Source organism: Anser cygnoides, chromosome 6, assembly GCF_040182565.1.
Source record: "Anser cygnoides isolate HZ-2024a breed goose chromosome 6, Taihu_goose_T2T_genome, whole genome shotgun sequence".
Lineage (NCBI taxonomy): Eukaryota > Metazoa > Chordata > Aves > Anseriformes > Anatidae > Anser > Anser cygnoides.
This window is the reverse complement of record NC_089878.1, coordinates 36,769,352-36,794,654: the sequence shown is the minus strand read 5'-3', so window position 1 is coordinate 36,794,654 and position 25,303 is coordinate 36,769,352. Positions and strand designations below refer to the sequence as shown.

The following is a 25,303-nucleotide window of genomic DNA, read 5'->3' as shown; positions in this document are numbered from 1 at the left end:
ATAACAATAAAAATATCGTTATTTATGATTATTTTACTGAAAGCATTACATTAAGTAGATAAATTTCTTCAGCTCGTTTTCAGAGTTGTGATTTGTTAAAATAATTTCTTAATCAACACGTATGTAGAAATGCTAACCAATGAAAAGGATGAAGATAGAAAATATACTGTTATAATGAGTTTTTACATTAACTTCAAGTTGACCTCCATCTACAGTACATTTTTTCATGGTATTCAGGTCAGCGTGAAGACTGGAGAGTTGGAGGCAGTGTCTTTTTAAGAGGAAGATTTCTGTCTGTCTCTCATCCCCCTAGGAACAGGATCAGGGGAGCAGGTGTGAAATGAGAAGACAGGCATCTGGGACTACTATTTAACAATGTGAAACCTTAAGAAACATCAAGGCCTGAACCTTAATAGGAAACACAGAGCAGGAAATAGAAAGGGGGAGGAGGAAAGAAGACAAAGGCCAGCAAATTACCAAATGTCACTACAACCCAGTGATTTTTGTTACTTTTTTCTTTGAAGGATATTCAGGATTACTTCTTTTGGTATCTTGACAATACATTGTAGATCTATTAGAGGAAAGCCCACCCACAAAATTCTAAGCCCTGTCCTGAAAAGGAAAAAATCCACAACAGTAACCAAGTGGGAGTTAAGGCTGTATTTCTTCATAGGAACAGGGGACCATTCTAAATTGTAAAAAGAAAAGAGAGATCAAGATGACTTTGTGTTTTTGAATCTTACAAAATCATTATTTATTTAGCCTGAAGTTTAATTTCAGAAGCATCCAAAAATGTCAAATGAGTATAAATAAACAAAAGCTTTCTTTCACTTGCGTAAGTAGTACCAAAAAAAAAAAACGAAGACTTTGAATTTGTTTTACTATTTTGTTAATTTCTAATTAAAATGACTAGAAAATACTCTGTTAATAAAGTATATTTAGCTTATCTAAGAAGATTAATTGATGGATTGAACAAATGTTTACCTCAAAATAGTAAAATAAATCCTAGGATATAATATTTTGTATAGAGAAAAACCTGAATAATAATAATAATAATAATAATAATATCAGATTTAGTCAAACAGTATGTTGAATTCCTTGCATTGGAACTGTGGAAGATTTTCTTACTTCCGCTACTATTATATGTAGTGCGTATTGCTCTTTTCTAGACATATGGGGCTGTCTCGTGAAAGATCTGGATATCTGCAGCCTCCTGGCATAGAGTATAGTGAAGTTAGGATTATGAGGATAATAAAATGAGTTCCTTTGTTCAGACAGTCCAAAGCATGATGTCAAACATAAAGCCCAAAATTGGTCAGTAAAGTTATTCTGTTGGACAGGTTTCATGAAGTACGGTAAATTAAATTTCTTTGAAGTGAATTAAGAAAGAGTAAATGGAAAGAACGGAAGAGAGAATAGATTGTCAAAATTTTACTGTAAAATACAGTTTTGGCCTGTATGTTTATCATACTGTACAAACCAAATTTTCTTTTAGCTTCCCCAGTCATTACCATTTATGTTTAAAACAACAACAATCAAAACCACCAACAACAACAACAACAAAACAAAGCAAACAGCAGTTAGACCATGTTGAACACTCACACATAGCATCTTTTCAGGTTCAGTTACCTGTGCTGTGGAGACGTTCAGTTGCCTAGGCTCCCATGCGTGTGTTCCTCAACACTGGCTCTGTGATGGAGAAAGAGACTGTCCTAATGGAAGTGATGAACTTTCTACAGCAGGCTGTGGTATGTTTGCATGTTAAAATGCATAGTATTTCTTTTCTTGATACTTTTGCCTTTATAATGCCCAGATGCTCAGAATTTCTTCTGGCTAATTGGTCAGATGTTGGCGTGTCCTGCTCTTTAAAGTATTGCTTACAGTCCTCTGAAATACATTTGTATTGAATGTGTCAGAATTACAGTAGTACTTTCACTAGAGGTTTTGTCTTACGTATATAACAATGGTGTAGATTAAAAATACAGAAAAAATGTCTCTGCACTGAATCACAGAATCACAGAATCATCTAGGTTGGAAGAGACCTCCAAGATCACCTAGTCCAACCTCTGACCTAACACTAACAAGTCCTCCACTAAACCATATCACTAAGCTCAACATCTAAATGTCTTTTAAAGACCTCCAGGGATGGTGACTCAACCACCTCCCTGGGCAGCCTATTCCAATGCCTAACAACCCTTTCAGTAAAGAAGTTCTTCCTAATAGCCAACCTAAACCTCCCCTGGTGCAACTTTAGCCCATTCCCTCTCGTCTTGTCACCAGGCACGTGGGAGAATAGACCAACCCCCACCTCGCTACAGCCTCCTTTATGCATATTTTATGATATATTATTTCTAAGATGAGCTGGACTTGGGGTATTTATGGATTTTAAAGAGCTTTTGTTAAGGAGCAGAGTAACATAAGAAAGAAACCTGTACTTTACTAACTTTATTTTTCTCAGAGGCAAACCTTAAGTTAGCTGTAGACAGCATCAACTTCTGAAACCTTTTTGTCTTGGATTATGTGAGATTTTAGCTATCCTTTAGGTATCTTAGTGGTTATGAGCAGCTTTTTCTGCCATTTAATTGTGTGATGATCCTAAAAGCTAAAGTTATTTACAGTGAATACACTGACAATAGCTACTTCTTATGTCATTTTTCTGTAAGAAAATGGCTATATACCTTACTGTTCTCAATTTCATTTTTTTTTATGTACTGTATTTTCTTTAGCTCCTAATAACACTTGTGATGAGAATGCTTTCATGTGCCATAACAACATCTGCATTCCCAAACAGTTTGTATGTGACCATGATGATGACTGTGGAGATGGATCAGATGAATCACTGGAATGTGGCAAGTACAATAAAAGTTGAATAAACAGAAAAATTTCAGACTGTTAACTACAGGGTCTCCTGCAAGGTCTGCTTCTTTAAAGTCACTATTGGAAAAAAATAAAATAAAAAAAAAAAAACTCTTCATTTTTTATAATTGTTTTAACATTAACTAGTGGTATTAACTTGGAGCCGGAGCTGCAAGGACAAATTATTTCCTATGGTTGTGACTTACAGTTACTTGCTAATGAGATTTAAAATAATTTTAAAACATGCAATCTATAACTCCTGGTTCTTTGAGATGAAGCAGTGATTCCTGCTGCATCTACATTATGTAGGTCAGATCAGGAGTGCACTTTTGAAGTGAATCTCCCAGGCACCCCCACATATGGTGTTTTGGCACACATGCAGCACTGCTGAAGCAAACAAAATGATAGGGGGAAACAAACAAACAAAATCCTTTGAAACTGAGCCAGATAGTAGGTATACTTCAGACAGAAATGGACAGGAAGTCCACAGGAACAGAGGAGAGCTAGTGTGAAGTGAAATCCTGAAATGCCTCTACTGTGGATATTAGGTTCTCATTACCAGTTATTTCATTCTACTGCTGCATCCTTACTGCGCCATGCCACTGGTGTGGTTGCCAGTGTAGTTAGCTACCCTAGAAAAAAGCAGATCAAACATGCAGACTTCCTATCAGACTTTATTTTTCCTTTTCACTTAAGTAAACTACGTGGTGTTTTGAAAGGAGCAGTTGATGACAATAAGTTGTTGTAATGAAAAACTGCTTACTTCATGTAGTTAAACCAAACCAGGATCAAAGCAGGTTATTGATTTATTAATGACATACAATTAAGTGGATATCAGTGAACTATACATTTGGTATAAATAACAACAACACAATGGATAAATCAGAGTACACCTGTAAAATGTTAATATACCTTACTCATTTTTAAATGCCCTCCTGTAACTAATCCCCCAGAGTTCTGAATACACACACCCATGGACACACACACATACACACAGAAGTTAAATGCACCTTCCCTCCCACCCTGGCACATGGCATTGCAAGCATATGTGCCCTCTGGGCTCCCAGGTAGCCCTGCAGCACATCTCCTGGGGATGTGGGAGCTCTACCTGACTGCACTCCTGCTGCTCTCTACAGCACACTAATCCATCGAGGACTGTAGCTTTCTGTGAGGTCAGATGCACACCCCATTGCACCTGTACTGACTGTTTTGGGTGATTGAAGTGCACACTTTATACTGACATTGGTATCTTAACAGCTGTTGCTATCTAGATCATTTTGCCAAAAGGAGTCTTTGAGAGTGTACCCACACAATAGTGAAAGCATAAACTATAGTTTCTGTATGCCAGAACCCTTTATAGGAAGTGACTCATTAGGGGTTTGTTCCTTTATTTAGCACTACATGAACAAGCTGAGGAGTCAGGGGAGTAGGAGGAGTGCTTTTCTGATCAGATTTTACTTGGAAGCAGTCTTCAGTTCTTTAATAAACATTTAGAACTGAACAGTTTCTCAAAAACTTCAGAAATAAGTGCATTTTTTTCTAAATGATTACAATTTTTTGCTCATATATTTCTATTATATATATATATTTCTATATTTTCTATAGCATCATCTACATGCATGGTCCCTTAAAATACTAACAAATAAATAGAAGTATTTTGACAGACTTTTGGAGAGGGGCAGAAGGAGGAAATAGCAACAGAAGAAGGAGTGTACAGACTACTGAACTAATTGTAATATAGACCTGCCTTCAGGAACATGCTCCACTTAATTTCTACTGAGTAAACTGAAATCTACAGCAACATCTGTTACATGTTGCAGTGCTTCAGTGCGATTTTCTGTTAGGTAGTAATCAACTACACACGGTAGCGTGTGACTAGGATAAAACAGTGTGGTAAACTCATAATGTAGTTTTAGGGAAGGGATACATTCATTTATGAGAAAGGTAACTACTTGTAGAGAGCAGGAAGTAAATTCCAAAACAGACTTTTTAAGGTGCTGTTATGATGTAAAAATTAACCATCTATTTCACTGAGATATCTACTTTTTTATTTGACTGCAAACTAAGTAACCTAACTATAGCTCTATTAGATTTTAGAGCTCTGCTAGATCTGCATCTTGATATCCCCCCAAATTATATGGTTATTCAGCATCCGCTGTCTACTGAGTGGGATAAAAATTCATTTGACATACATTTCTAAAAGCTAAGTTAGAGGATTCTATTTAAAACACTATTATTTTTCATCTGTATTATTCAAGGGTATATTTTATTTATTTGTTTGTTTTCCTAGGGAATAATTCAGATATAATATAAAAATAGGACGGGCAATTAGAATAACCAGTTTTAACTTGTATCAGATTTTGCATCTAAACAGATTGTAAAAATTCTTGTAGCCCTTGAAAATTTATTTGAAACAAATTTTAATTCCATTATATAATCCTGTTTTGTTTATGAAATCTAAATAATTAATTACTTGTAAACAAAAACATAAAAATAATTCAAGCTGGGGAGAGCATGAGAACAAAATATATTCTCCCTTAAATGCATCTCCTATTGCTGCTGTTGGAGACAGAATACTGGGCTAGATGAGCCACTGTCTGATGTTGTAAGGCATTTCGTATGCTCTTCAAAAAAAAAGAAAAGAGGAACCCTATTCAAGGATAATCTGTACAAAATACTTTATGTAACTAATCAAAAGACAAATATAGGAATAGCAAGAATTTTCTTATTTTAGTTCCCAATTTATTTATATCCTGTTCATCCAGAAAAGAGGCAATATTAAATTGGGAAGAGAACAGAGGCCCTTGTTCTTCACATTTGTAATGAAATTTTTGATGGTGACATCTTTGTGAAACATTACAGATCTGAGGTAAAACTGTTGGCTTATAAAAACTCCCAGTCAAAGGTGTTTCAGACAACCAAAAAGCATCAAATATCAAATCAGCCTATCTTCTTTCAAGCATGATGCATGTTAAAAGAGAGAGAGGAAAAAAAAAAAAAAACAACACCTCAGAGGCCTCAGAATTATTTTGTATTCCAAGTGATGATTGTAATTGATGTTGTAACATATTGCATTTTGAAAATAGTACATGAACACATTTCTAAATGATAACTAAAGATACAAAAGGTTCAAAGCTCTTGATGTAGAGTGATACCTCATCCCAGGCAGTCAAATGTCATGTCCCATCTGCTATCAAAAAAAAGCTATGCTATGTAGCAGGAAATGTAGTAATTAGAAAAGAAGGACAAATATTAACTCTACTTCTATAATTTGTCTCTTATCATTGCTTGTTTCAGATGTTCACAGCCTGGGTATTTAAATCAAAGCTTCAGTAGTAACTAGAATTTAAATTTGCTTCTTGGAAGAATCAAATTTTTGGAGTTTTTTTTTTTTCCCAAAAGGAAATAATTTTAAACATGATTTTGCATAATTTGGATTTAAAAAAAAAAATCAAAATCATTCTTTATAACCAGGATGAGTATAGCTATGTAATTCTTCTTCTATAACCATTTTACTCTGTATTTTTTTCTTGAGTTTTAAAATAAATCAAAATTTGCTTTCAAGATTCTTTTCAAGGACTACAGGTAATTTGAGGCAGAATTTATATGCATAGAATACAGGAAAAATTACAGTTTTCTTTCCAAAACAGGCACAAGTTTATTAGTAGTTGGTTTGGTGTAATGAATCTTACAAGTAAATATCTTTCAAATAGAAGGTCATTTTCCATCTGAAACTTTCATGTTTCAAAACCAAATAGGAAAAAATAAATTTGACTCTTCCAGATTTTTCTATTGGCTTGTTGTTTTTAAACTCTAGGTTAAACAGATGTGTTATAAGAAGAAAATATCTGCTTATATATTACAATTTTCTGTGAATAATCCATTTTAGCTTTTAAAGTATATAAACTTTATATATCTTTCTTAATTTTGTGGAAGTCTTAGAAAATGCATGCTTGGAATGGTTAAAATGATTACTATTCTGCATGTTTCAAAGGGAAAGCTTATGAGTAGTAAACATGTTGTAAAAACTACTTGGTGGGTATAGTAATTTCTCAAATGTCTGTTGGAAAGCTATTTCCTAATAATAGCATAAAGTTAAATTACTTCTAAAGGAAAATGTATTTATGTAAGAGCTGCATAAATATGTTTTGCGTAGGTGGGAATTGTTTCATGACTATACTGTGCTGCATAACAACTATTTGATTTCTCTTTGTTGGTAGACATTCGTGTGTAAGCATATAATGCTTTGCATCTGTTTATAGAACAAAAGACAATTTTAATTAAATTGGTTTGTGTATGCAAAATTGTATGTCAAAAATATTAAGCAAAGTATGAAGTAATTGATTACTATATTTCTAGGATATCGTCGCTGTCATCCTGGAGAGTTCACTTGTGCAGATGGAAGATGCCTGTTAAATTCCCAGTGGCAATGTGATGGTGATTTTGACTGCCCAGACCATTCTGATGAGGCACCTATAAACGTAAAATGCAAAAGTTCAGGTTTGTGTTTACTGAGCAGATATGATTGGGTTTGCTGATATTTTTTACTGGCATGAATAAATTTGCTCAAGTCTGACTGTTTTTTGAGTGGTCTGCATATAATATCATTTTCTATGGCTTTTTGAAAGACTAGTTCTGCTGTCTAGATCTTATGGCTTTATTGCATAGTAGGCCTTTATAATGATTTTGATGGAAATCACTCATTTGCTTTGTGGTAAGGCAACATAAGTGCTTGATATTTAAGTATTGTGATTCTGATTTGGAGATGTGGAATGTAACTGAACTGACCTGTTGCCAAGATGTGAGGCTGTAGGTGCGCTCACATTGTAAATCAGGAAGGTACATTTTACCTATATCTATAGAAGTCAGACCTAAAATCCCAATCCTTGATAAAATTAGCATTATATTATAGTCACATCTTAACATGTGTGAAAATTAAATAGTCATACCCAAAACAGTAGTATTTATTTGATAGACCTCATGTTATTGCTGAAATTTCAAACCATAGGGAATGCATAGGGAGCTTCTGCCACCAGTCTCTTGACAATTCTACTGAAGATCTTAATGTTATGAACATACACAAGAGTTTTCAGATAATCTCAAAAACTGCAAACGAATTCTAAAATCTTTCAAAGCCCTGGGATTTGTATGATATAGATGTTAATATGTGAATCTGTATCTATGTCTAGCATCGTTCCCTGTTTAATGATCTGACCTGTTTCTAATCTAAGTCACTCATTACAGGAGGAAAATTCCCTACACTTATCTTGTATTTCAACTTTACTTCTCCCTTTAATTTTTCCAAATCTAACTTTTGAGTCTAATTACAGAAGTCCTCCTAAAGAAGTACAGACTATTTTAATTAAATTTAGTTCTATATGATAGTAAAAGTTTATCTTCAGTGTTATCAGTGTAATTTTTTGTGCTGCTGATTTGTATTACATCAAATACGTGATATCTAACATATTTATTAGGCTTCTAATTTGCATTACTTCATTTTAACTTGTTCTTTGTAATCTTTTAAGAGAGGCAGTCAGTCTCTTAAATACACTGACCATTTTCAACCAAGTCTTTCAAAGATGGGAGGTTCCTTTAAGTTTTCCAAACAGTGAAAAAGCAGATACTGAAAAGTAAAAAGGTATTATAATACTACCAATAAGAAATGAACATTCAATTTTTACACAACTGTTTGATCTTACATGCACATATTGCAGTTGATCCATCAGAAAATTAATTCCAAATACTAATAAACTACACAAAGTTGTGTCTTCTTTTTTCTTTTCCAGAGCAGTCATGTAACAGCTCTTTTTTCATGTGCAAAAATGGCAAGTGTATTCCTCAAAGTGATGTTTGTGATAACAAAGAAGATTGTAGTGATGGTTCTGATGAGAAAAGCTGCCACATTAATGAATGCCTCAGTAAGAAAGTTAGTGGCTGCTCTCAAGATTGTCAGGATCTTCCCGTTGGATACAAGGTGAATATAAGATATGGTGTTAGAAAATGCAAATTCTTAATTCTTACCTGTTTCTTAACTATTGCATGATTATTATAAAACTCCAATGTGTTGCACACACATTGTGATGTGTGGCTTGTATTGAAGTGGTTTACCTACCGTAGTGAGAAGATTCAAAGTTTTGTTTCCAGTAAGCAAATAATTGCCACGTGTATATATAAATATTAAAAAAAAAAAAGGTATAAAACATACTTTAAACCTGTTGACAAAAGCATACAATTCTTTGTGTGTAGCAAATTATACTGATGTGTACAGAGCACTGAAAATAGTCTCATTTTCATTTGTGAAAAAATCAAACGTACAAGTGAATAGCAGGAGTAGAAGTTTTCTCCATTTTTTTTCCTAAGGCAAAGGTACTAACATAATTGAACAAAGTACAATTGCCTTAGTTTCAGAATAAAACCTGTAGTTACCTGCATGTGATTTGTGTTGAATTACCTGAATCTACTCTTGCGTTCTGAAATATGTAGAAAAGAAAACTTCCTGTGTATTGTGTAAACCCTAATCACTGCACTAACCTGTAAGTAGAAGCTGTGGATTATGAGAGACATTTTTTCATGATTTTAGCTCTGCAGTATCCCTAACACACACCCAAACTTTTCATCTTTTTAATAGAATATTGGCTCACTGAGATCTAAACAGAATTTGGCCAATATGGCTTAGGCCCTTAGGTAGTCAAACCCTTGAAACCATGAATCTGAAGGCCATGGAGACTAGGCTAGATGAATCAAAGTAGTAGCAAAGTTGTAGTAGCATGATTGTGTAGAAACCATATGATGGGTCTCTGCAGAGAACAAAACAGAGAATACAAGTAACCTGACATGCAATTGTCTGTTGATAAAAATATGCTCCTATTTCAAAGCCTCTTCATTTCTTGACTATAGTGTTTATATCTAATGATTATAGCTCTTTTAAGTTACCAGAGATTAATTCTTTGCAGTTCTGAGGAGTTAGCCCAGTTCTAAATACGTAAGGAAAACTGCAGTTTTAAAATTCTGAAGATCTTTCACTTATTGTTTTTTTTAATCCTTACATACAAGTAAATTTATTTGAAACTTATGTGAAATAACATCATTTGGTCTTCTGTGAAATACAGAAGAGAATCTCAGTTTAAGTGGTATGGCATTTCTGCATTTTTACTGACATTTGTAATATTCTGAAATAATAGTTGTCTAATACTATAATTCGTTTTCCCTAGTATGTTTCAAAAACTCTCCTTTTTGTCCTCACTTCACTTGGCCACCAATTTCTTCTGATACATATTTGATGCCTTTAGAACTTTTTTCCGATTCAAATCATTTGATATTAACTTCCTCATCCATTCTCACCTGTTTCTACCCAGTTGTGTTTTGCATCACTGATGTTGCATGCAATCAGTTTACTGCAGTGATCATCAGACCCGAGTAAAAATTGGCTTCAGAGTTCTCATTCACATTACCGGATCCGTTACACAGAATGCTGGATGTTATCAATATTCAAGAAAAAAGCATTAAAAACCATCAATCAACCTTACCAAAAAGTCCATGTGCATTTGAAAATAAGGAATTCAAAAGGGGGCCATGTGTCATTATTTTCATGTTGGTTTTTTTTTCCCCATATTTTTAGGGAAAATTTCTATATTTTATGGATTTTTTCCATATTTTTGAAAAGATGCATTTTACTTCTGCTTCAGTTAATGTTGAAAGAATAATTACTTATTCTAAGGAGATATCTATTTGGCAGGGAATTATATTTATGATCTCACCATCAGTTGACAAGAAATGTAGTTATGTGTGCCTGTTAACAGTATGAATAGCAGTGTAGTTAGAATTTTACTTAAAAACCTGAGGCTACATAAAGAAATTTATGATGCTAACACATTCAAAAGATAACAGAGTCAGCGAGTAATTCAAAATGAATATATTTGTGTGCTTTTTTTCCCAGTGCAAATGCTGGCCTGGATTCCAGCTGAAGGATGATGGCAAAACATGTATAGATATTGATGAATGTTCATCTGGATTTCCCTGTAGCCAGCAATGCATCAATACATATGGAACCTACAAATGCTTGTGTGCAGAAGGGTATGAAATACAGCCTGATAACCCAAATGGCTGTAAATCCCTTTCAGGTATCACAATTTATTATTATTTTTTTTTTTATTCACAGCTGTATCCAAAATAATTTGTGACATTCCTTAACTCCAAGGTCTTTATTGTTCCCCTTTTAAGCAAGATAAACAGGTACTTCAAAGCACAGTACTTCTTCAACAAACAGTAGGAATGTGATTCAATGTCTGAATGTGATAATAAGTTCTGGTTTTAGTATGTATTGTACTCAAATCATTTTTGGTGAATAGTCCCTCAGACTTGCCAGTATGTTCAACGTGTGCATGGGAAAAGGAGGAACAGGAAAATAGAACAGAAATTGCAAATTGCAAAAGAAATTCCATTATTCTTGTGGCATATTAAATCCTCAACTCTCATCTGTAATACACAGTACATTTCAAGATATATAAGAACACTGATTATTTCCTCACACCTCTGTCCATGTCCTCGATGTTATTTTTACGTATTTTAGTCAGTAGGATTCATTAGATCAGTGAAAGGAAGAACAAAATGTTAACAGAAAAGAAACAAAAACCCCATTACTGCTTTATGCTGGATTTTGTTCATAGTGCAGTCTTCGGCTTGAGGAGATTCCTGCATTGCAGAGTTTTTGTTTCATTGGTTGGTTGCTGGTTGTTGTTTTATCAAAACCGTCTATTTTCTTTCTTAATGATAGGAAGACTGGAACCTCTGTTTGCCTCAAAATTCTTGTCCAGGTGCTTCCAAGAGTAATGAGCGAAAGCACGGGGGAGGGTAGAGATACAGGATCAAATTTTTACTTTACTCCTATCTCACGCCTTGAAAGCCACTCATATATTCAGAACTCATAGAGTGTTCAAATGAGAGGGGGAGCTGAAGCACATTGTTGGACAGTTGTATACTGGAGTTGTAATAAATCAGACTTCAAAAGCGATGATGACAAAGCTGTGTGAGGTGTGGCAAGGATGGTTGTGCTGAGAGGAGCTACCAACATGCAAACATTCAGCATAACGCTGGTGTCTTGTATAAATTGCCTTGAGATCTTTACAACAGAACAGAGATTGCAGCCTTTCTTCACAACCCACTAACAGTCTTTGCTGAGGATAGTGCCTCAGATCATGAAGAACTGAAGAATGTCTCACAAGTTAACCATATAGGTGAGGTGGGGCAAAGTATTTAGTACAAGAGCAGAGTAGGCTTGACGGCACATTAGATCCCAGAATGTATGAGCAGTAGATAAAAATCATAAATACATTTTCTATTATTACTATTTTTTTGTGTATCAATCTCAGTTAGTAGAATGAAAACAAAGACTTAAAAAAAAAAAAAACCATTGTGTTTGTCAGTGATGTTTCAAAGTGATGGCATAATCTGAAGGAATACTATTTGATAAATTAGAAAAATGGGGTTAAAAAGCCAAATTTGGCATAAATTCAGAATTAGAAAGTCAAGATTTATCCAAATATCTGTTTCTTTATATCTAAAATATACAGAGTATTGAGGTCTCAAAAAGTAATGGACAAAATGTATTTGGTTTGCAACAGAAAAAAAATAATAGTGATAATTTGAAAGTGAATGTTCAAATTAAAACAAATGGTATGAAATATATTTCAAATTTAATTGCTGACATTAAATTATCATAAAATACAGTATGGTTCCCATATTCCAAAGGCAAAAAATTAAATTACATTGGAAGATATACTAATTGATTGCTTTGTTCATTTTTATACTGCATCATTGATCTTTCTTGGAACATTTGAATGTTTTAAATATTTCTTTCATCCATAACATTGATCAGAGCATGTAACATTTATTTTTCAAACCATCTGTATTTCAGCATTGTATTCCTGATTTTCCATAAATTAACGTAAAAGCTAGTCTAATATATTCTTTCTCCCGGGGTTTAGATGAGGAACCTTTCTTAATTCTGGCTGATCATCATGAAATAAGAAAAATTAGCACTGATGGATCCAACTACACTTTGTTGAAACAGGTATAATCATAGTACCATGCTCTAAGTTTAACTCGATACTTTTATTTTTATTTAAAGTGTGCAACTGACAGAAATATCATTCTACAATTGGCATTGTATGCACCACAGAACAACTGCAGTACCTTCACAGTTTTGCTAATATTTTAAATTTACTACCTGAGTATTGAGATGATTAAGGCTCAGGCAGTTGTTTTGTCAGTCATTCTGATGTACGAAAATTTATGTTATTTGTGATCCTCTTCCACTGCAATATGTTTTGAACAATTTGTATATTTTATTTTTTTTAAAAAATACATATATATTTGGCCATGTATTATTTGGGATAATTACTGTCAGAATCCAAATCTATTTTTTTAATTTAGACAAACTCGATTCCAATATTTGCAGCATTACAATGCATGAACACGCATCTTTTGCTAAATCTGATTTTTTCGTGTAATTATTCTAAATTATTATGACAGGAAACAACAAAACAAAGCAAAACAAGTCTTTGAAAAAACTACAAAAATAGAAAGTTGCCCAGTAAGTACAGAGCTATCATTTTAGCAGTTTCTGCTCTGCTTCTATGCTTCACCTAAGTGTAGTTACTTACCACAGATTAGAGTTCCAAATCAGTTATGCCAGTCAATAGCATCAGGTTTTTTGTGACTTCTTGTGTCAGTAAGCTGTGCATCTTAATGTCACAAGAAAGGTGTTTAGGTCTTCGCAACAGTAATTACAAAATTAACCATCTTACATTAATCATTTTAATTTATTTAAGCATAGGAAACATTTTGTTAAAATCTGTGTTCTTCTGAAATCCTTCTGACTGCCTCTCATTTACATCTCACTGCCTTTCCTCTTTTGCTGGTATATCTATTACTAGAAGCCTGTGAAAAGAGGGGAGCAACAGTAAAATTTCTTTATGCTTGGTGCTGACAGATTGGCGCAGAGCTTTATTAGTCTTGAATTTAATGGACTCCTTTTCACTACATTAGGGACAATGTAGCTCCAGCCATTGAAGACAATCTGTGGTTTCTGAATCACATCAATTCATTAGTCTAATATATATCTCAACTTTTGAAGCTACTGGCCTTTGATCCTATAAATATTGCATTTTTGAAAACATCCAGATTTGAAAGCAAAAGAGGAAGCTATACCAGCAGAACAGGTGAGCTGTCTTCCTCATGAGGACATCTTTTTGTCCTTGTAATGGTACGATGGATCAGCTCTAACCCTTTCTTAGACATCTGCCAGATGAAGGCAAATACCAGAACTGCTCTGGCAAAGGAGCAAAACCTCCCTTCTCTGTGTATTTGATCTGTGCTTTGTCATTCTAACAATTATTCATATAAACTCAGAGTAGAGGAGATGAAAGCAGGAGTTCATTCAGTCTTCTCTGAGTTGTTACATGCCAGCTTTTTCCTTTATTGTTATTTTCTTTTCAAATGTACATAAAAAGTTCAACTGTTCAAAATACATCTCATCTGTATTCTTTGCCTTCCATTTCCTTCACTCGTAGTCATTAAAACCTGTAGGGTTTCCATAGCCAAAGTAGGTAGAATCTTCCTCCTCCTTTTTAGTGATTTTACCTGTATTTATTTTTTTTATTGATGCACCAAGGGGACCACAACTTATGGACTAGGATACAGTATGCTGCATGTAACAGAGACAAATAAAACCACAGGTTTGAGATGCGAGGTTAAAGCAGCTGATGCCATCTAAAAGTTTTACCATTCCTTCTTAAAGCAGGATAGAAGAGAAAAGAAAAAGAATAATGCTAGGAGGACTTCAAAGTGATATGCAGAGCAGGAAGAGATATTGTCTGGACAGAGAACTCTGTTGCAAATATACAGAAACAATTTTACATGCAGCTAATATTCTGATAAATATTGGAACTAAACTCACCCAAAATAAAACACTTGAAACAAAAGATTTGAAGGCATTCAAATTCTTTTATCAGCCTGCATACTTAAGAAATTTACTCAGTGTTTTAAAATATGTAGGTATAGAGCTTTTCACAAATTGCTGACGTTGATTTCCAGAATGTTATACATTTTGATAGTCTTATGATTCATCTTTGGTCTCCTTTGTTAAGAATTTGGTGTGCAGCTTTATCTTTAGGTACATGTTTGCTAGTAATAATAAAAGAGACAGATTATTTTTTTTGTAGCACAATTACAAGTGTCAGAATTGCAACTGATTTTACTAAAATTATGTGTGCATGGATATGTGATTTTTGAAACACTGTGTCATTTCAGGCTTTACTGATGGTTTGTGCTGCCTGATCACTCCTTTCCTCTAAGTTTTGCTCAAAAGATAGATCTACCTTATTACACTGTAGTTTGCAGATAAGCCACATATTACTTTCAGGGCAATTAAATATTGTTGTTCTTAGTTGTTTATTTTAGAGTTGTCAATTCCAGAGCATTCCCTCTACAAGTATGAATTTCATTAACGAGGGAGGTTGTCAACATACCTTAGAGTAAAAGGTCATTGGGCTGATAATAGAATTGATGAAAAGATCTTATGGTTTTAAAAGTGCAAACTGCATCTGTTCTTTTTACTACTGCTGCTCCATCATTGATTGATAACAACATCTCTGTATAATATTAAGAATAACCATGAATTCACTACAAGTAGAATGTTAAGCAGGTTATGGGACAAGGCTTTCCAGTTCTCAGATAAGGAAATGAGGGCCATCATTTGAATGCAAAACCTTTGTTTCCTATCTTCTATTTGGGATGAAAAGCCATTATTACATGACTACTGTTTCCAACCTATAGGATTACCTCATCTCCGATCACCACTCTCTTTTGTTATATTGGCATAGTAATTGGAGCCATAGGAGACTTCCAGATGCCTGCTGGATCTCTCACTTTCACACTTTATATATATATATATATATATATATATATATATATATATACTAGCTATATATGTGTGTGTGTGCATCTGAGAATTGAAAACCTTATTCAAGAATTAAAATTTATGCTTTTTTGAACATCACAGTCTTTAATTCCTGATTCATTTATATAAATAGTAAAAACTAACCACCTAACCACTAAAGATAGTAAATGTTATGCTATTTCTGAGTTTGTTACAAAATCAATATCTTTACATTTTCCAGAGAGCTGACAAGATAGGATAGTATTTTACTTCCATTCCTTTGTGAGATGGCATTATAACATTTACATTTGGTGAAAATTGTTGCAAGATTGGTTTTTGTTTGTTTGTTTTTCCCTCTTGTTTGTTAGAGTAATGCCAAAGGTAGTAATTAACAAAAAGATTGAGCAAAAGATAAATACATTTACTGATAACGTTAATTTCAATATCAGAAATGAAGAATATCACAACTTCATTTAGTTTCACGTCATCTGAATTTTTGAAGTGCAATAGTTATTTGTCACCATACTTATTACTGTTATAATTTTTGTCTTTTTCTGATTATTTAAAACTAAAGTACCTCAAAAAAGGTACTCAAAAATAATAGTAAAGTGAAGCATTTTGATGACTGTTGTATGCAGTATATTTTGCATTCTGAATGCTATCAAATATTTTATATTCAAACTTATTTGAATAAGTTGGCTTGATTTTTTTACTATTATTATTTTTGTTTTTTTCCTTTTTTAGGGGCTAAATAATGTGATTGCAATAGACTTTGACTATAGAGAAGAGTTCATCTATTGGATTGATTCCAGCAGACCAAATGGCAGTAGGATAAACAGAATGTGTTTGAATGGAAGTGACATCAAGGTAGTTGTAGATTAATAAAGTTACTGCTAGATGTATTTTTTTTTTTTGGAGTATTTTGGAAAATTCTCCTTTATGGTTGTAAGCCAACTTGAGAAGTTTGGGTATATGCATACGCATACATGGCATGAGGTAGCAAGTCATAGTAAAATTTAATTGCATTTGGATCTTGTCTGAAATAGAGTTAAAGGCTAAGAGGATTGTATTTATGAGCTAAATTCTGTATGACTTAACTGACAGTTGACTGAATTGTTAGTGCAGTGGGGTTTACAGAAAGCCAAAGAAAAAACAAGTCTAAGTTGGTAAGCTGTGTAAGTATACTGAAATACTGAAGTTATGGAAAATGCTGTAGTCAGCTGGTCTGTAGACTTTAAATGTCACACTGGTCATTTCTGTGACTGGAATAAGTTTAAAGTGATCCTTCGAAAGAAAAGTCATCAGAAAAGACACTAGTTACTTTGGTTGATGCTTCTAGACAGTGTAACTAAGCCAAATATAAGTTTGCAGATCTGTCTGTTTGTACATGAAATGTCCCATGTTGCATTGCATAGCTTTGATGCAGTCGCACATTTATAAAACAGTGAAGCTGGCAATGTTAAGGTACTAGGAAATAAAATATTCTATTCACGTGAAAAAAATGTTGCACAACTTGATCTAATTTTAGAAAGATTTTATAAGGTGGTAAATAACGTAATAACCTGAAAGGATGTTTTTACATATTCATAACTATAAAATTAGGGTAAAGTATCTCACAGTATCTCTTCTCTTGAATGATTTTCAATGTCTTCATATGGTAAATTAAATTAAAATCAGACATTCAGTAGTACATTATAATGTTTACATGTAAAGTTTATACTTGAGTGCATATGCCTTTAGTGGTGAAGATGACGATAAATTAGAATGTTCACTATGGTAATAAATCCATTATTAGTACTTAAGAAATCTTAAATATTTTCCAATGTTGCTCCCTGTGATTTTTAATCTTTTTTTACTTAAGTTCTAGTTACAGAGACCTAATTAGCAGTAGAATTTTGAAGCTTAGATGAAGTTGGACTCTCATTTTGTGATGATTGGGAATATTCAAATATAGCCTGAGACAATACTTAACGTGAAGTATTCCCAGCCAGACTAGATTGAGTCATACTGTCAGGATGAGGTTTGTAGTCTTGTATGTCTAGAGATATTTGTTCAAGTCTCAGAATTATTCAGGTCATCAGAAATTTTGAGAATAACACATCCCAAGTCAGTGAATCATAGTCTATCCATTATGGCACTAAATTGCTTCCATCCCTTAGTTTATTCCTCAGTAAGGTAGTCTTTTTGAAATAGAACTAATTCTTAGAAAGTTCCTCTTCCTTCTACGAAATGAACATTGACCATAAGAGCACAGCATTTACTTTGCAACCAGGTGAGCTTTTTCTTTTTGCCTAAGGTATGTGCCCTCATGGTATCTGTCATGATGTATGACACTAGTGTGATATTAAAATGAAATATACGCCAATGTGGTGTGAGAAGAAGTGGTGAGCTAACAAGTAGACATATTTTAGGGTGTGTTACCAAGAAAGAAGCTTCATCTCAGTTCTATGAAAAACAGAGTAGTAAAGGGGAAAAAAAAGTATGTATTTTTTATTAAGACAAAAGGAAAATTACAAACTTAAGATGAAAAATAAAAGATACAAAATTGTTAAAATTTAGTGCATAATGTAAAGAAGTTCGAAATTTGGTGTTTACTACATCAGGCTATTCTCCATTCTCACTGACTATAAGAAATGGTGTCACATTGTTTTTACTTTCAAAGGTGTCATTACTTCAGAAGTGTCATTGTTTAACAAGGAGTAATACCTGTTTTTCTCACATTGTATTTCTCTGTACCATATATCCAACCTCTCAGTATTCAGATATATTTAATTCTTTAATTTTTATTCCTTCTCACAGTATTTAGATGGTTAATTTTTGCTTTTCTAGGTAGTCCACAATACTGCTGTTCCCAATGCACTGGCTGTTGATTGGATTGGGAAGAATCTATATTGGTCTGATACAGAAAAGAGAATTATTGAAGTGTCTAAACTCAATGGCTTATACCCTACTGTCCTTGTGAGCAAAAGGGTGAAGTTTCCTAGAGATCTGTCCTTGGATCCTCAAGCTGGGTATGAAGAAACAGTTCTGCAGTAATTAATATTTGATCTTAATTTTATATTTTTTTATAAAATCAGAAGAGAAGCACTAATTATTTTTTTATTATCTGACTTTTAGCTATACTGGATATCAGTAGTCTAAAATGCATTAACAACAATTATATCATCATATTTATTTGTTAATGAATGAATGGGATACTGAATAACAAAAGGTTCATATTGTATGAGAGACAAATAAATCTTGCAGCTTGTTTCATTTATTCACTGAAGTGAACTGTTTTGTTGTCACTCTTTTCTGTGTTCGCTAGATTCCAAATAAGTTGGGTTATTCAGCTATAATTTATTGGAAGACATTCTTTGATAGGCCTTGCATGTGAATTGAAGAATGAAAATGTTTGAACCCTCTTAACTGGAAGATAGCTTTTGCCTATTTTTGCGTTATAAAATTAGGGTTTTGATTTTAACAAAAGCCTAATAACTGGATTGATTCAGTACTAGGAGATAGCAGTTCAGGCTTTTGGGGGGAGGAAGGAAGATTAGAGAGAAGACTCGTAGTCCACATATAACTTTAGAAAAAAAGCCTTTAAATATATAATAAACTTCACTTATTGCTAAGGGGGTCTTAAAAATTTAAAATGGTCAATAGGCTTGAAAAATTTATTGCAACAACAGTGATGTTGCAGTTGTAAGTGATTCAGTGATTCACAACAGTGAACTGCCTAGTTAATTTAAATAATTCGTTAAAAGGTGAATGTAGTTGCTAATTTCAGTAATTAGTAATTTTGCTTGGCATAATTTATTTATTAATCTGTGCTGGCATTCTGATTGAAGTTTTGAGTATCACCGCTATTTTTGCTTTCTTGACTGGTATGAGAGCTATAGGGACAGGAGACATTTTTCTTAACAGTTACAGAGACAGTTTTGGGTCTCTTCTCCCAAGCAATAAGCAATAGGACAAGAGGAAATGGCATCAAGTTGTGTCAGGGGAGGTCTAGGTTGGATATTAGGAAAAGAATTCTTCACTGAAAGGGTTGTGAAGCATTGGAAAAGGCTGTCCAGGGAAGTAGTTGAGTCACCATCCCTGGAGGTAGCCAAAAGATGTGTAGATGTGGTACTTAGGAACATGGTCAAGTGGTAGACTTGGCAGTGCTAGGTTAACAGTTGATGGTGATGGTCAACTAAGACTTGATGACGTTAGAGGTCTTTTCCAACATAAATGATTCTATAATATAATAAAATTGTAAAATATTATAATATTTTACATAAAACTGTTGTTCAGAAAATTAACCTAGTTCTATGAATTAAAAAATAATTTTAAAAAAGCTACCTGGAAAGTGGAAACATCATGGAATGACTAACGACTACCAATATATTTTCGACGTCAACTAAATTAATTACATTTTTTTTTTTTTCTGTTTTCATCACCAAGCAGCTGTTGTATTTTGTTTTTAGATATTTGTACTGGATTGATTGCTGTGAGTATCCTCACATTGGCCGTGTTGGTATGGATGGCTCCAGTCAAACAGTTGTCATAGAAACACAGATATCTAGACCTATGGCTCTTACAATAGATTATGTCAACCACAGACTGTATTGGGCTGATGAAAATCACATCGAGTTTTCTGACATGGATGGATCTCATAGACATAAAGGTTGGTCAAACAGCTAATTACTTTTTTTTTTTTGGTAATTTTAAAACTGAAACGTTTTGTATATTACTTAGAATCATGTGAAAACAGTACTTTAAAACATTTTTGCAACTTTATTTTGATGCACTTTTTCCTTTTTATCAACATTTTAAAAGCTGCTTTTCATATTCCTTATCTATTGTGAATATGAATCATTTTTAAACATGCATTCCACATTTTAAACTTGCCCATGGAAAAAATGTCAAATGAAAACAAAAACTCTAGGAACAGACTCAGCAATCAAAGGCTGCCCTGTCAATTCTGTGCTGTAGTATATACTTGACCAAGTTATAAAGCCAGAGAAACTTGACTATTAAAAGTGGAAGGAATATGTCCTGTGTGCCATGTGTTACAATGTGGCTAAAAGCAGCCTGAGAAGGTCTGGAAAGCCCATTAGTCTGCTCAGCATGAGTCAGTAAGCAGACTAGTATTACAAATGTAATTTGGGGCTTTCTTGGTAGATGGATAAAATAATAACTTTTGAAATACTTATGTAATTAACTAATTTTTATCCCTGTGTTCTGCTTCTCACCTAACAGATGATTAGAAAGCTAGTCTTTTATCTATAAAGTGTTTTAAAAAAAAGTTTTACACTGTGATGAGTACTTCTCATATTCCAAATGGTATAATTATGGTATAATCTTAAACTTTAATTGAAATATATGAAATTGTTTTTGGTTTTGGTTATTTTTTTTCTGCTAAGATGAAACACTGTTACTTGAGCTTCCTTCCACAAGCTTTACCCAAACTTCAGAACTGCTGTTATCCTGGTAAAACTTGTGTATTTGGGCTTTTGGGGGCTTTTATCTCATACTGAGTGCCTCTAGGATTTCTCTGAACCAGAGCTCATGAAATGAGTACTTTATTTCCAGATTGGAGCTTTGTTCTGAAAGGAAAAATAGAAAAAATGTTTTCTAGCTCTTGTGTTCAAGAAGAGTAAGTTATAAATAGATAATGAACAGTTTTTGAAATGCTGAACTGGGGAGACTACAGCAATAGCTATGAGAGCTGTAAACATTCCCATTAATCTCAGAATTAACTTCCATGTTTTTTGTAGTGAGCACAGGACAGTTTAATGGTCCTAACCTGCTCAGCCAAGCAGTAGTTGCTCAGACATATCCTGTCTGCAGGCTGAATTCCTGCTGACAGTCTATTTTTCTGACAGGTTAAGCAAGGCTCCATACTCTTCTTAATGTTGTTCCACATTCTGCTATCCTGCTATTTAGTTTCCATACAATTATCCTCTTACTCCTCTTTCTGGATCTTTCAAGGGAAAGAAGGAAATGGTGGAAATGTTTCTTTCTTAGTCCACACCCAAATGCAGTGGTCAAATCTTTTTCAGTTTTCTCTTTCAGTCTGAATGTTTTAGATTTTTTTCTTCTGTCTCAGAAAATGTCCTCATACCAGTACAGTTGAGAAGATACCTGCAAAATTCCAGTTTCACTGTCTTTGGTGTCCTTTGCCTTGGTCTCCAGCCTACAGGTTTCTGTTGCTTGAGTGGGTGGAATCACCTTCAACTGCTTTTATATTCACAGAGTTGATCACTCCCCCAGAAGATAACATGAATCTGGAGAAGCAATTTGTCACAAAGCCATAGCTGGTAGCAGTACAGAGCAGCTTCCCTGCTAACAACACTGCCGCCAGTTTTAGACAGCTGAATGCATTCATAACTTAAGGAGCATGTCTGACTCCATAAGTATTACAGTGAAAGTGTTAGGAATCAAGCATTACTGGACATTCTGTAGGCTGTTAGGCCTGTAAGTTTTACTATGATGATTTTGGAATGAAAATTCATAAAAATTTGGTAACAATTAAATGTCTGAGGCAAACTGCATAAGTGGTTGTGACTTTATGTAAACCTGTTACAATACTTTTAAGGACATGGTTCTTACAGATGACATGTAAGAGATTCAAGCGAGAAAAAACTTTTGCTTCAGGAAGATCCTGAAGTATTTAAATTATGTGAGAGGAAGATTTTCTCATTAGCTAATACTGTTTGTCACTTTCTGTTATCAGGTGCTTCTCGCAAAATACAATTATCAAACCAAGTTGTACAAAAGTTTCTGTGTATTTAACAAATAAGGGATAGAATCCTTGGCATCTGAAGTAGATCAAACATGCCTGTAGATGTTCTAAAAGGTGCTTTGAGAATTTTGTAGAGCTACTTCATAATGATCGATTTGTATTTAATCAGAATATTTTTCCTGCTTCTCTTAGAACAAACTTTCAAATCAATTTTTCATGTCTTCATGTTTCAGCACAAGACAAGAAACATTTCTGGAAAATAACATTTAACCATTGCAAATGAATTGCCCTAATAAGGGAAACCTGGGGAAGTTCAGCGGTTGGGATTTAGAGGAAACAAAACTTAGTGATCGCTTCTAGCTTTTTGATACAAGAAACTGCAATCTCTGTCAATGAGCACTTAAATAAGAAAGATCTGTTTCATAGCTTGTGATAACTATATTTCTTGAAGATGTATTGTTCACATGGATTTCATGGTCTATTTTTCCTCTGTCATTCTGAGACACTTTTTATTGTCAAAGTTAACTAATGGATGCTTGAGCTTACTCTGTCCTTTGTATTTTCATATGTAGAAGGATAAAGGCACAGATGGTGAGCATAAAATACATACTCACGCAGCAGATAAAGTCTAAATGGGAATCATGTGAGCAATGCAATCTGAAGTGCTAGCTGTTGTGAGTTAAGTAGCGTAAGCTAAGTATTTTTTCACCTGTTTCTCTGACCTTTGAGGATAGAGCTAGTTTGCTCTGAGTTTTTTTCTGAAAAGATGTTTTTTGAATCTTAAATGACCTGGTATGAAAAGTATCAGAAAATGACAGAGAGACTTCACAATATCCACCAAATAAGTCTGATGTTAGAATGGATAGATCTGAATATACATCATAAAGAGATATTTTTTGTATGAGATAGAACACAGAAAACTGCAAAGTCTGTGCTAGAAACTTACAGAAATTGAACAATTTGGGGCTAATTTTTGACACCGTGTCTATTAAACTAACGACTGTTTTTGCATGCAACTGCAGTTTTTGTGTATTTTGGAAATGTAGATCATAATGGTAACACTTTTTACAACAAGTATTTTTATTTCTTTCTTAAGAGTCTTAAAGATTTTTTGGGAAAAGAGAACATCTGCTGCTTTCCTCTTGTAAAATTCCTCAGCATTTCAACAGAAAAGGGGGCTTTTATAACTGTCAAGAGTCCTAGTAAGAACTTTGAAAACATGCTAACTAGGCCAGAAATCTTACCCTACTTGGGAGCTCTTCTTGGCGCTAGGGGCAGCAATGACCTTGCTTATCTATTTGAAGTTTAATGTGTGATTATGTAAACTGTCTTTAGAGCTTAGCCAATTTAGCACTACAGCATTCACAAATGTTATGCACAGTAAATGATTAAGCAAGCATTGAGGCACTAATCTGGCTAAGCACTAAGCTGGTTTACTTCTATGAGCTTTAAAAAAAAAATAAAAAAAATAAGAATTTGTCAGACTTAACAGCTGCTTTTGGTTCCCATTGCCCAGAGGATACGCAAGCTTTGCAGTTCCCTAGCTATCAGATTGCCTCACACAAGCAATCCTTCCTCCTATCCTTCAGAGTACCTACCGTTTTCCCATTTCACTCTTTGATGATGAGAATTTGAAAATACAAAAATGGAATCTGATAGTCCAGTTTAGGAAGTACAGAAACTCCTCTGGGCTAAGATTAGAATTTAACTGTGCCAAATTCTTTGATATTTTACACTCTAAAAACAAAAGTTTTTAGAGCACTTCATTGCTTCATCTTACAGGGGCATGGACATGAAGCAATGAAAATGTGCTAAGCCTTTAGATGAACTGTGTATTTGGAAATTACTTTGTTAGCTGTAATATAGTTATCAGACAGAAACTTTTCTATATTATCTTAAATTGAAAAACCCTTGTCTTCAAAATTGGTTTCTACCTGAGCCTGAGTGTTTACAAACTTTAAAATTGTTCTAAGTATGTGCAAGTTTTACAGTATCAAGTAAAAAGTTTTGGGGGATGCTAACCTTTTTTTTTTTAATTTTTAGCATTTGTAATTTCAAGAATTACTAATTTCAGGGGCTTTGTAGGTAGAAATAGAACATTTGTGTCTAAGTTTAAACTCTGCCACCTGAGTATTATAGCAGTGTAAATCCATTTGTTTATGGAGTTGTCCTAACAGATTACAGAAATCAATTCCTTTCAGATTTAAACTGCAGTTTAAATAGATGAAAAATTAGAAAAGTGTGGAAAGAAAATTTTTAACAGCAGACAAACTGTAGTTCTGATATTGGAAAAGTTTTCTTCCAGCTTTCATGGCATCTGTGGAATTGTTTGTTATAACCACATCTGGTGTTAGCTGCATCTGTTGTTAGCACAAACTCATAATAATTGCTTGACCTCTACTATTAGGTTCTAGAGTCATAGTTTTCATAATTGTTCAGATAAAAATCTCCAATTCATATGTCTTCCTAAATCTGAGTATTTTATTGTATTGTGTTCTATCTCTGTCAAAGGATAATATTCAGGAAAAATATATAGGTTCTCCTACATTAAAGTCACTTCGCACAGTTATCTTACTCTAAGGTTCCAGTCTCTGGTTTATGGAGCCCACGTTACGAAGATTGCCAATGGGTTGGTTTCTATATCTTCTGTTGTTCCTGTGATAATATGCCAAAATTTCATTAGATTATAAGCCTCTGAAAATACTTCTTCTACATACTCATTAAAATCTTAATGGACATTTACTGGTGAAGTCAGTGAAGCTTCCATATGTGCTGGACATACTGCATCACAAATTTTA

At 33.8% G+C, this 25,303-nt stretch overlaps 1 protein-coding gene across 11 annotated transcripts in view; it reads left to right on the top strand.

Annotated features, from left to right (window-relative positions):
* LRP1B (LDL receptor related protein 1B) overlaps positions 1-25,303 on the top strand; it is a 681,046-nt gene that overhangs the window by 557,309 nt on the left and 98,434 nt on the right. For 9 of the 11 annotated variants that reach the window (XR_010832147.1, XR_007162924.2, XM_048062803.2 and 6 more), the window contains 9 exons: positions 1,620-1,748; positions 2,727-2,849; positions 7,216-7,356; positions 8,643-8,830; positions 10,793-10,976; positions 12,840-12,925; positions 16,538-16,663; positions 18,623-18,804; positions 20,245-20,444. Coding sequence is in view for 9 of the 11 variants with exons in the window: in XM_048062803.2 (XP_047918760.2) it covers positions 1,620-1,748; positions 2,727-2,849; positions 7,216-7,356; positions 8,643-8,830; positions 10,793-10,976; positions 12,840-12,925; positions 16,538-16,663; positions 18,623-18,804; positions 20,245-20,444 (1,359 nt within the window). In the remaining 2 variants the exon portion in view is untranslated. The remainder of the gene's footprint in view (positions 1-1,619; positions 1,749-2,726; positions 2,850-7,215; positions 7,357-8,642; positions 8,831-10,792; positions 10,977-12,839; positions 12,926-16,537; positions 16,664-18,622; positions 18,805-20,244; positions 20,445-25,303) is intronic. The other 2 variants (XM_048062804.2, XM_048062799.2) reach the window with 1 other exon arrangement.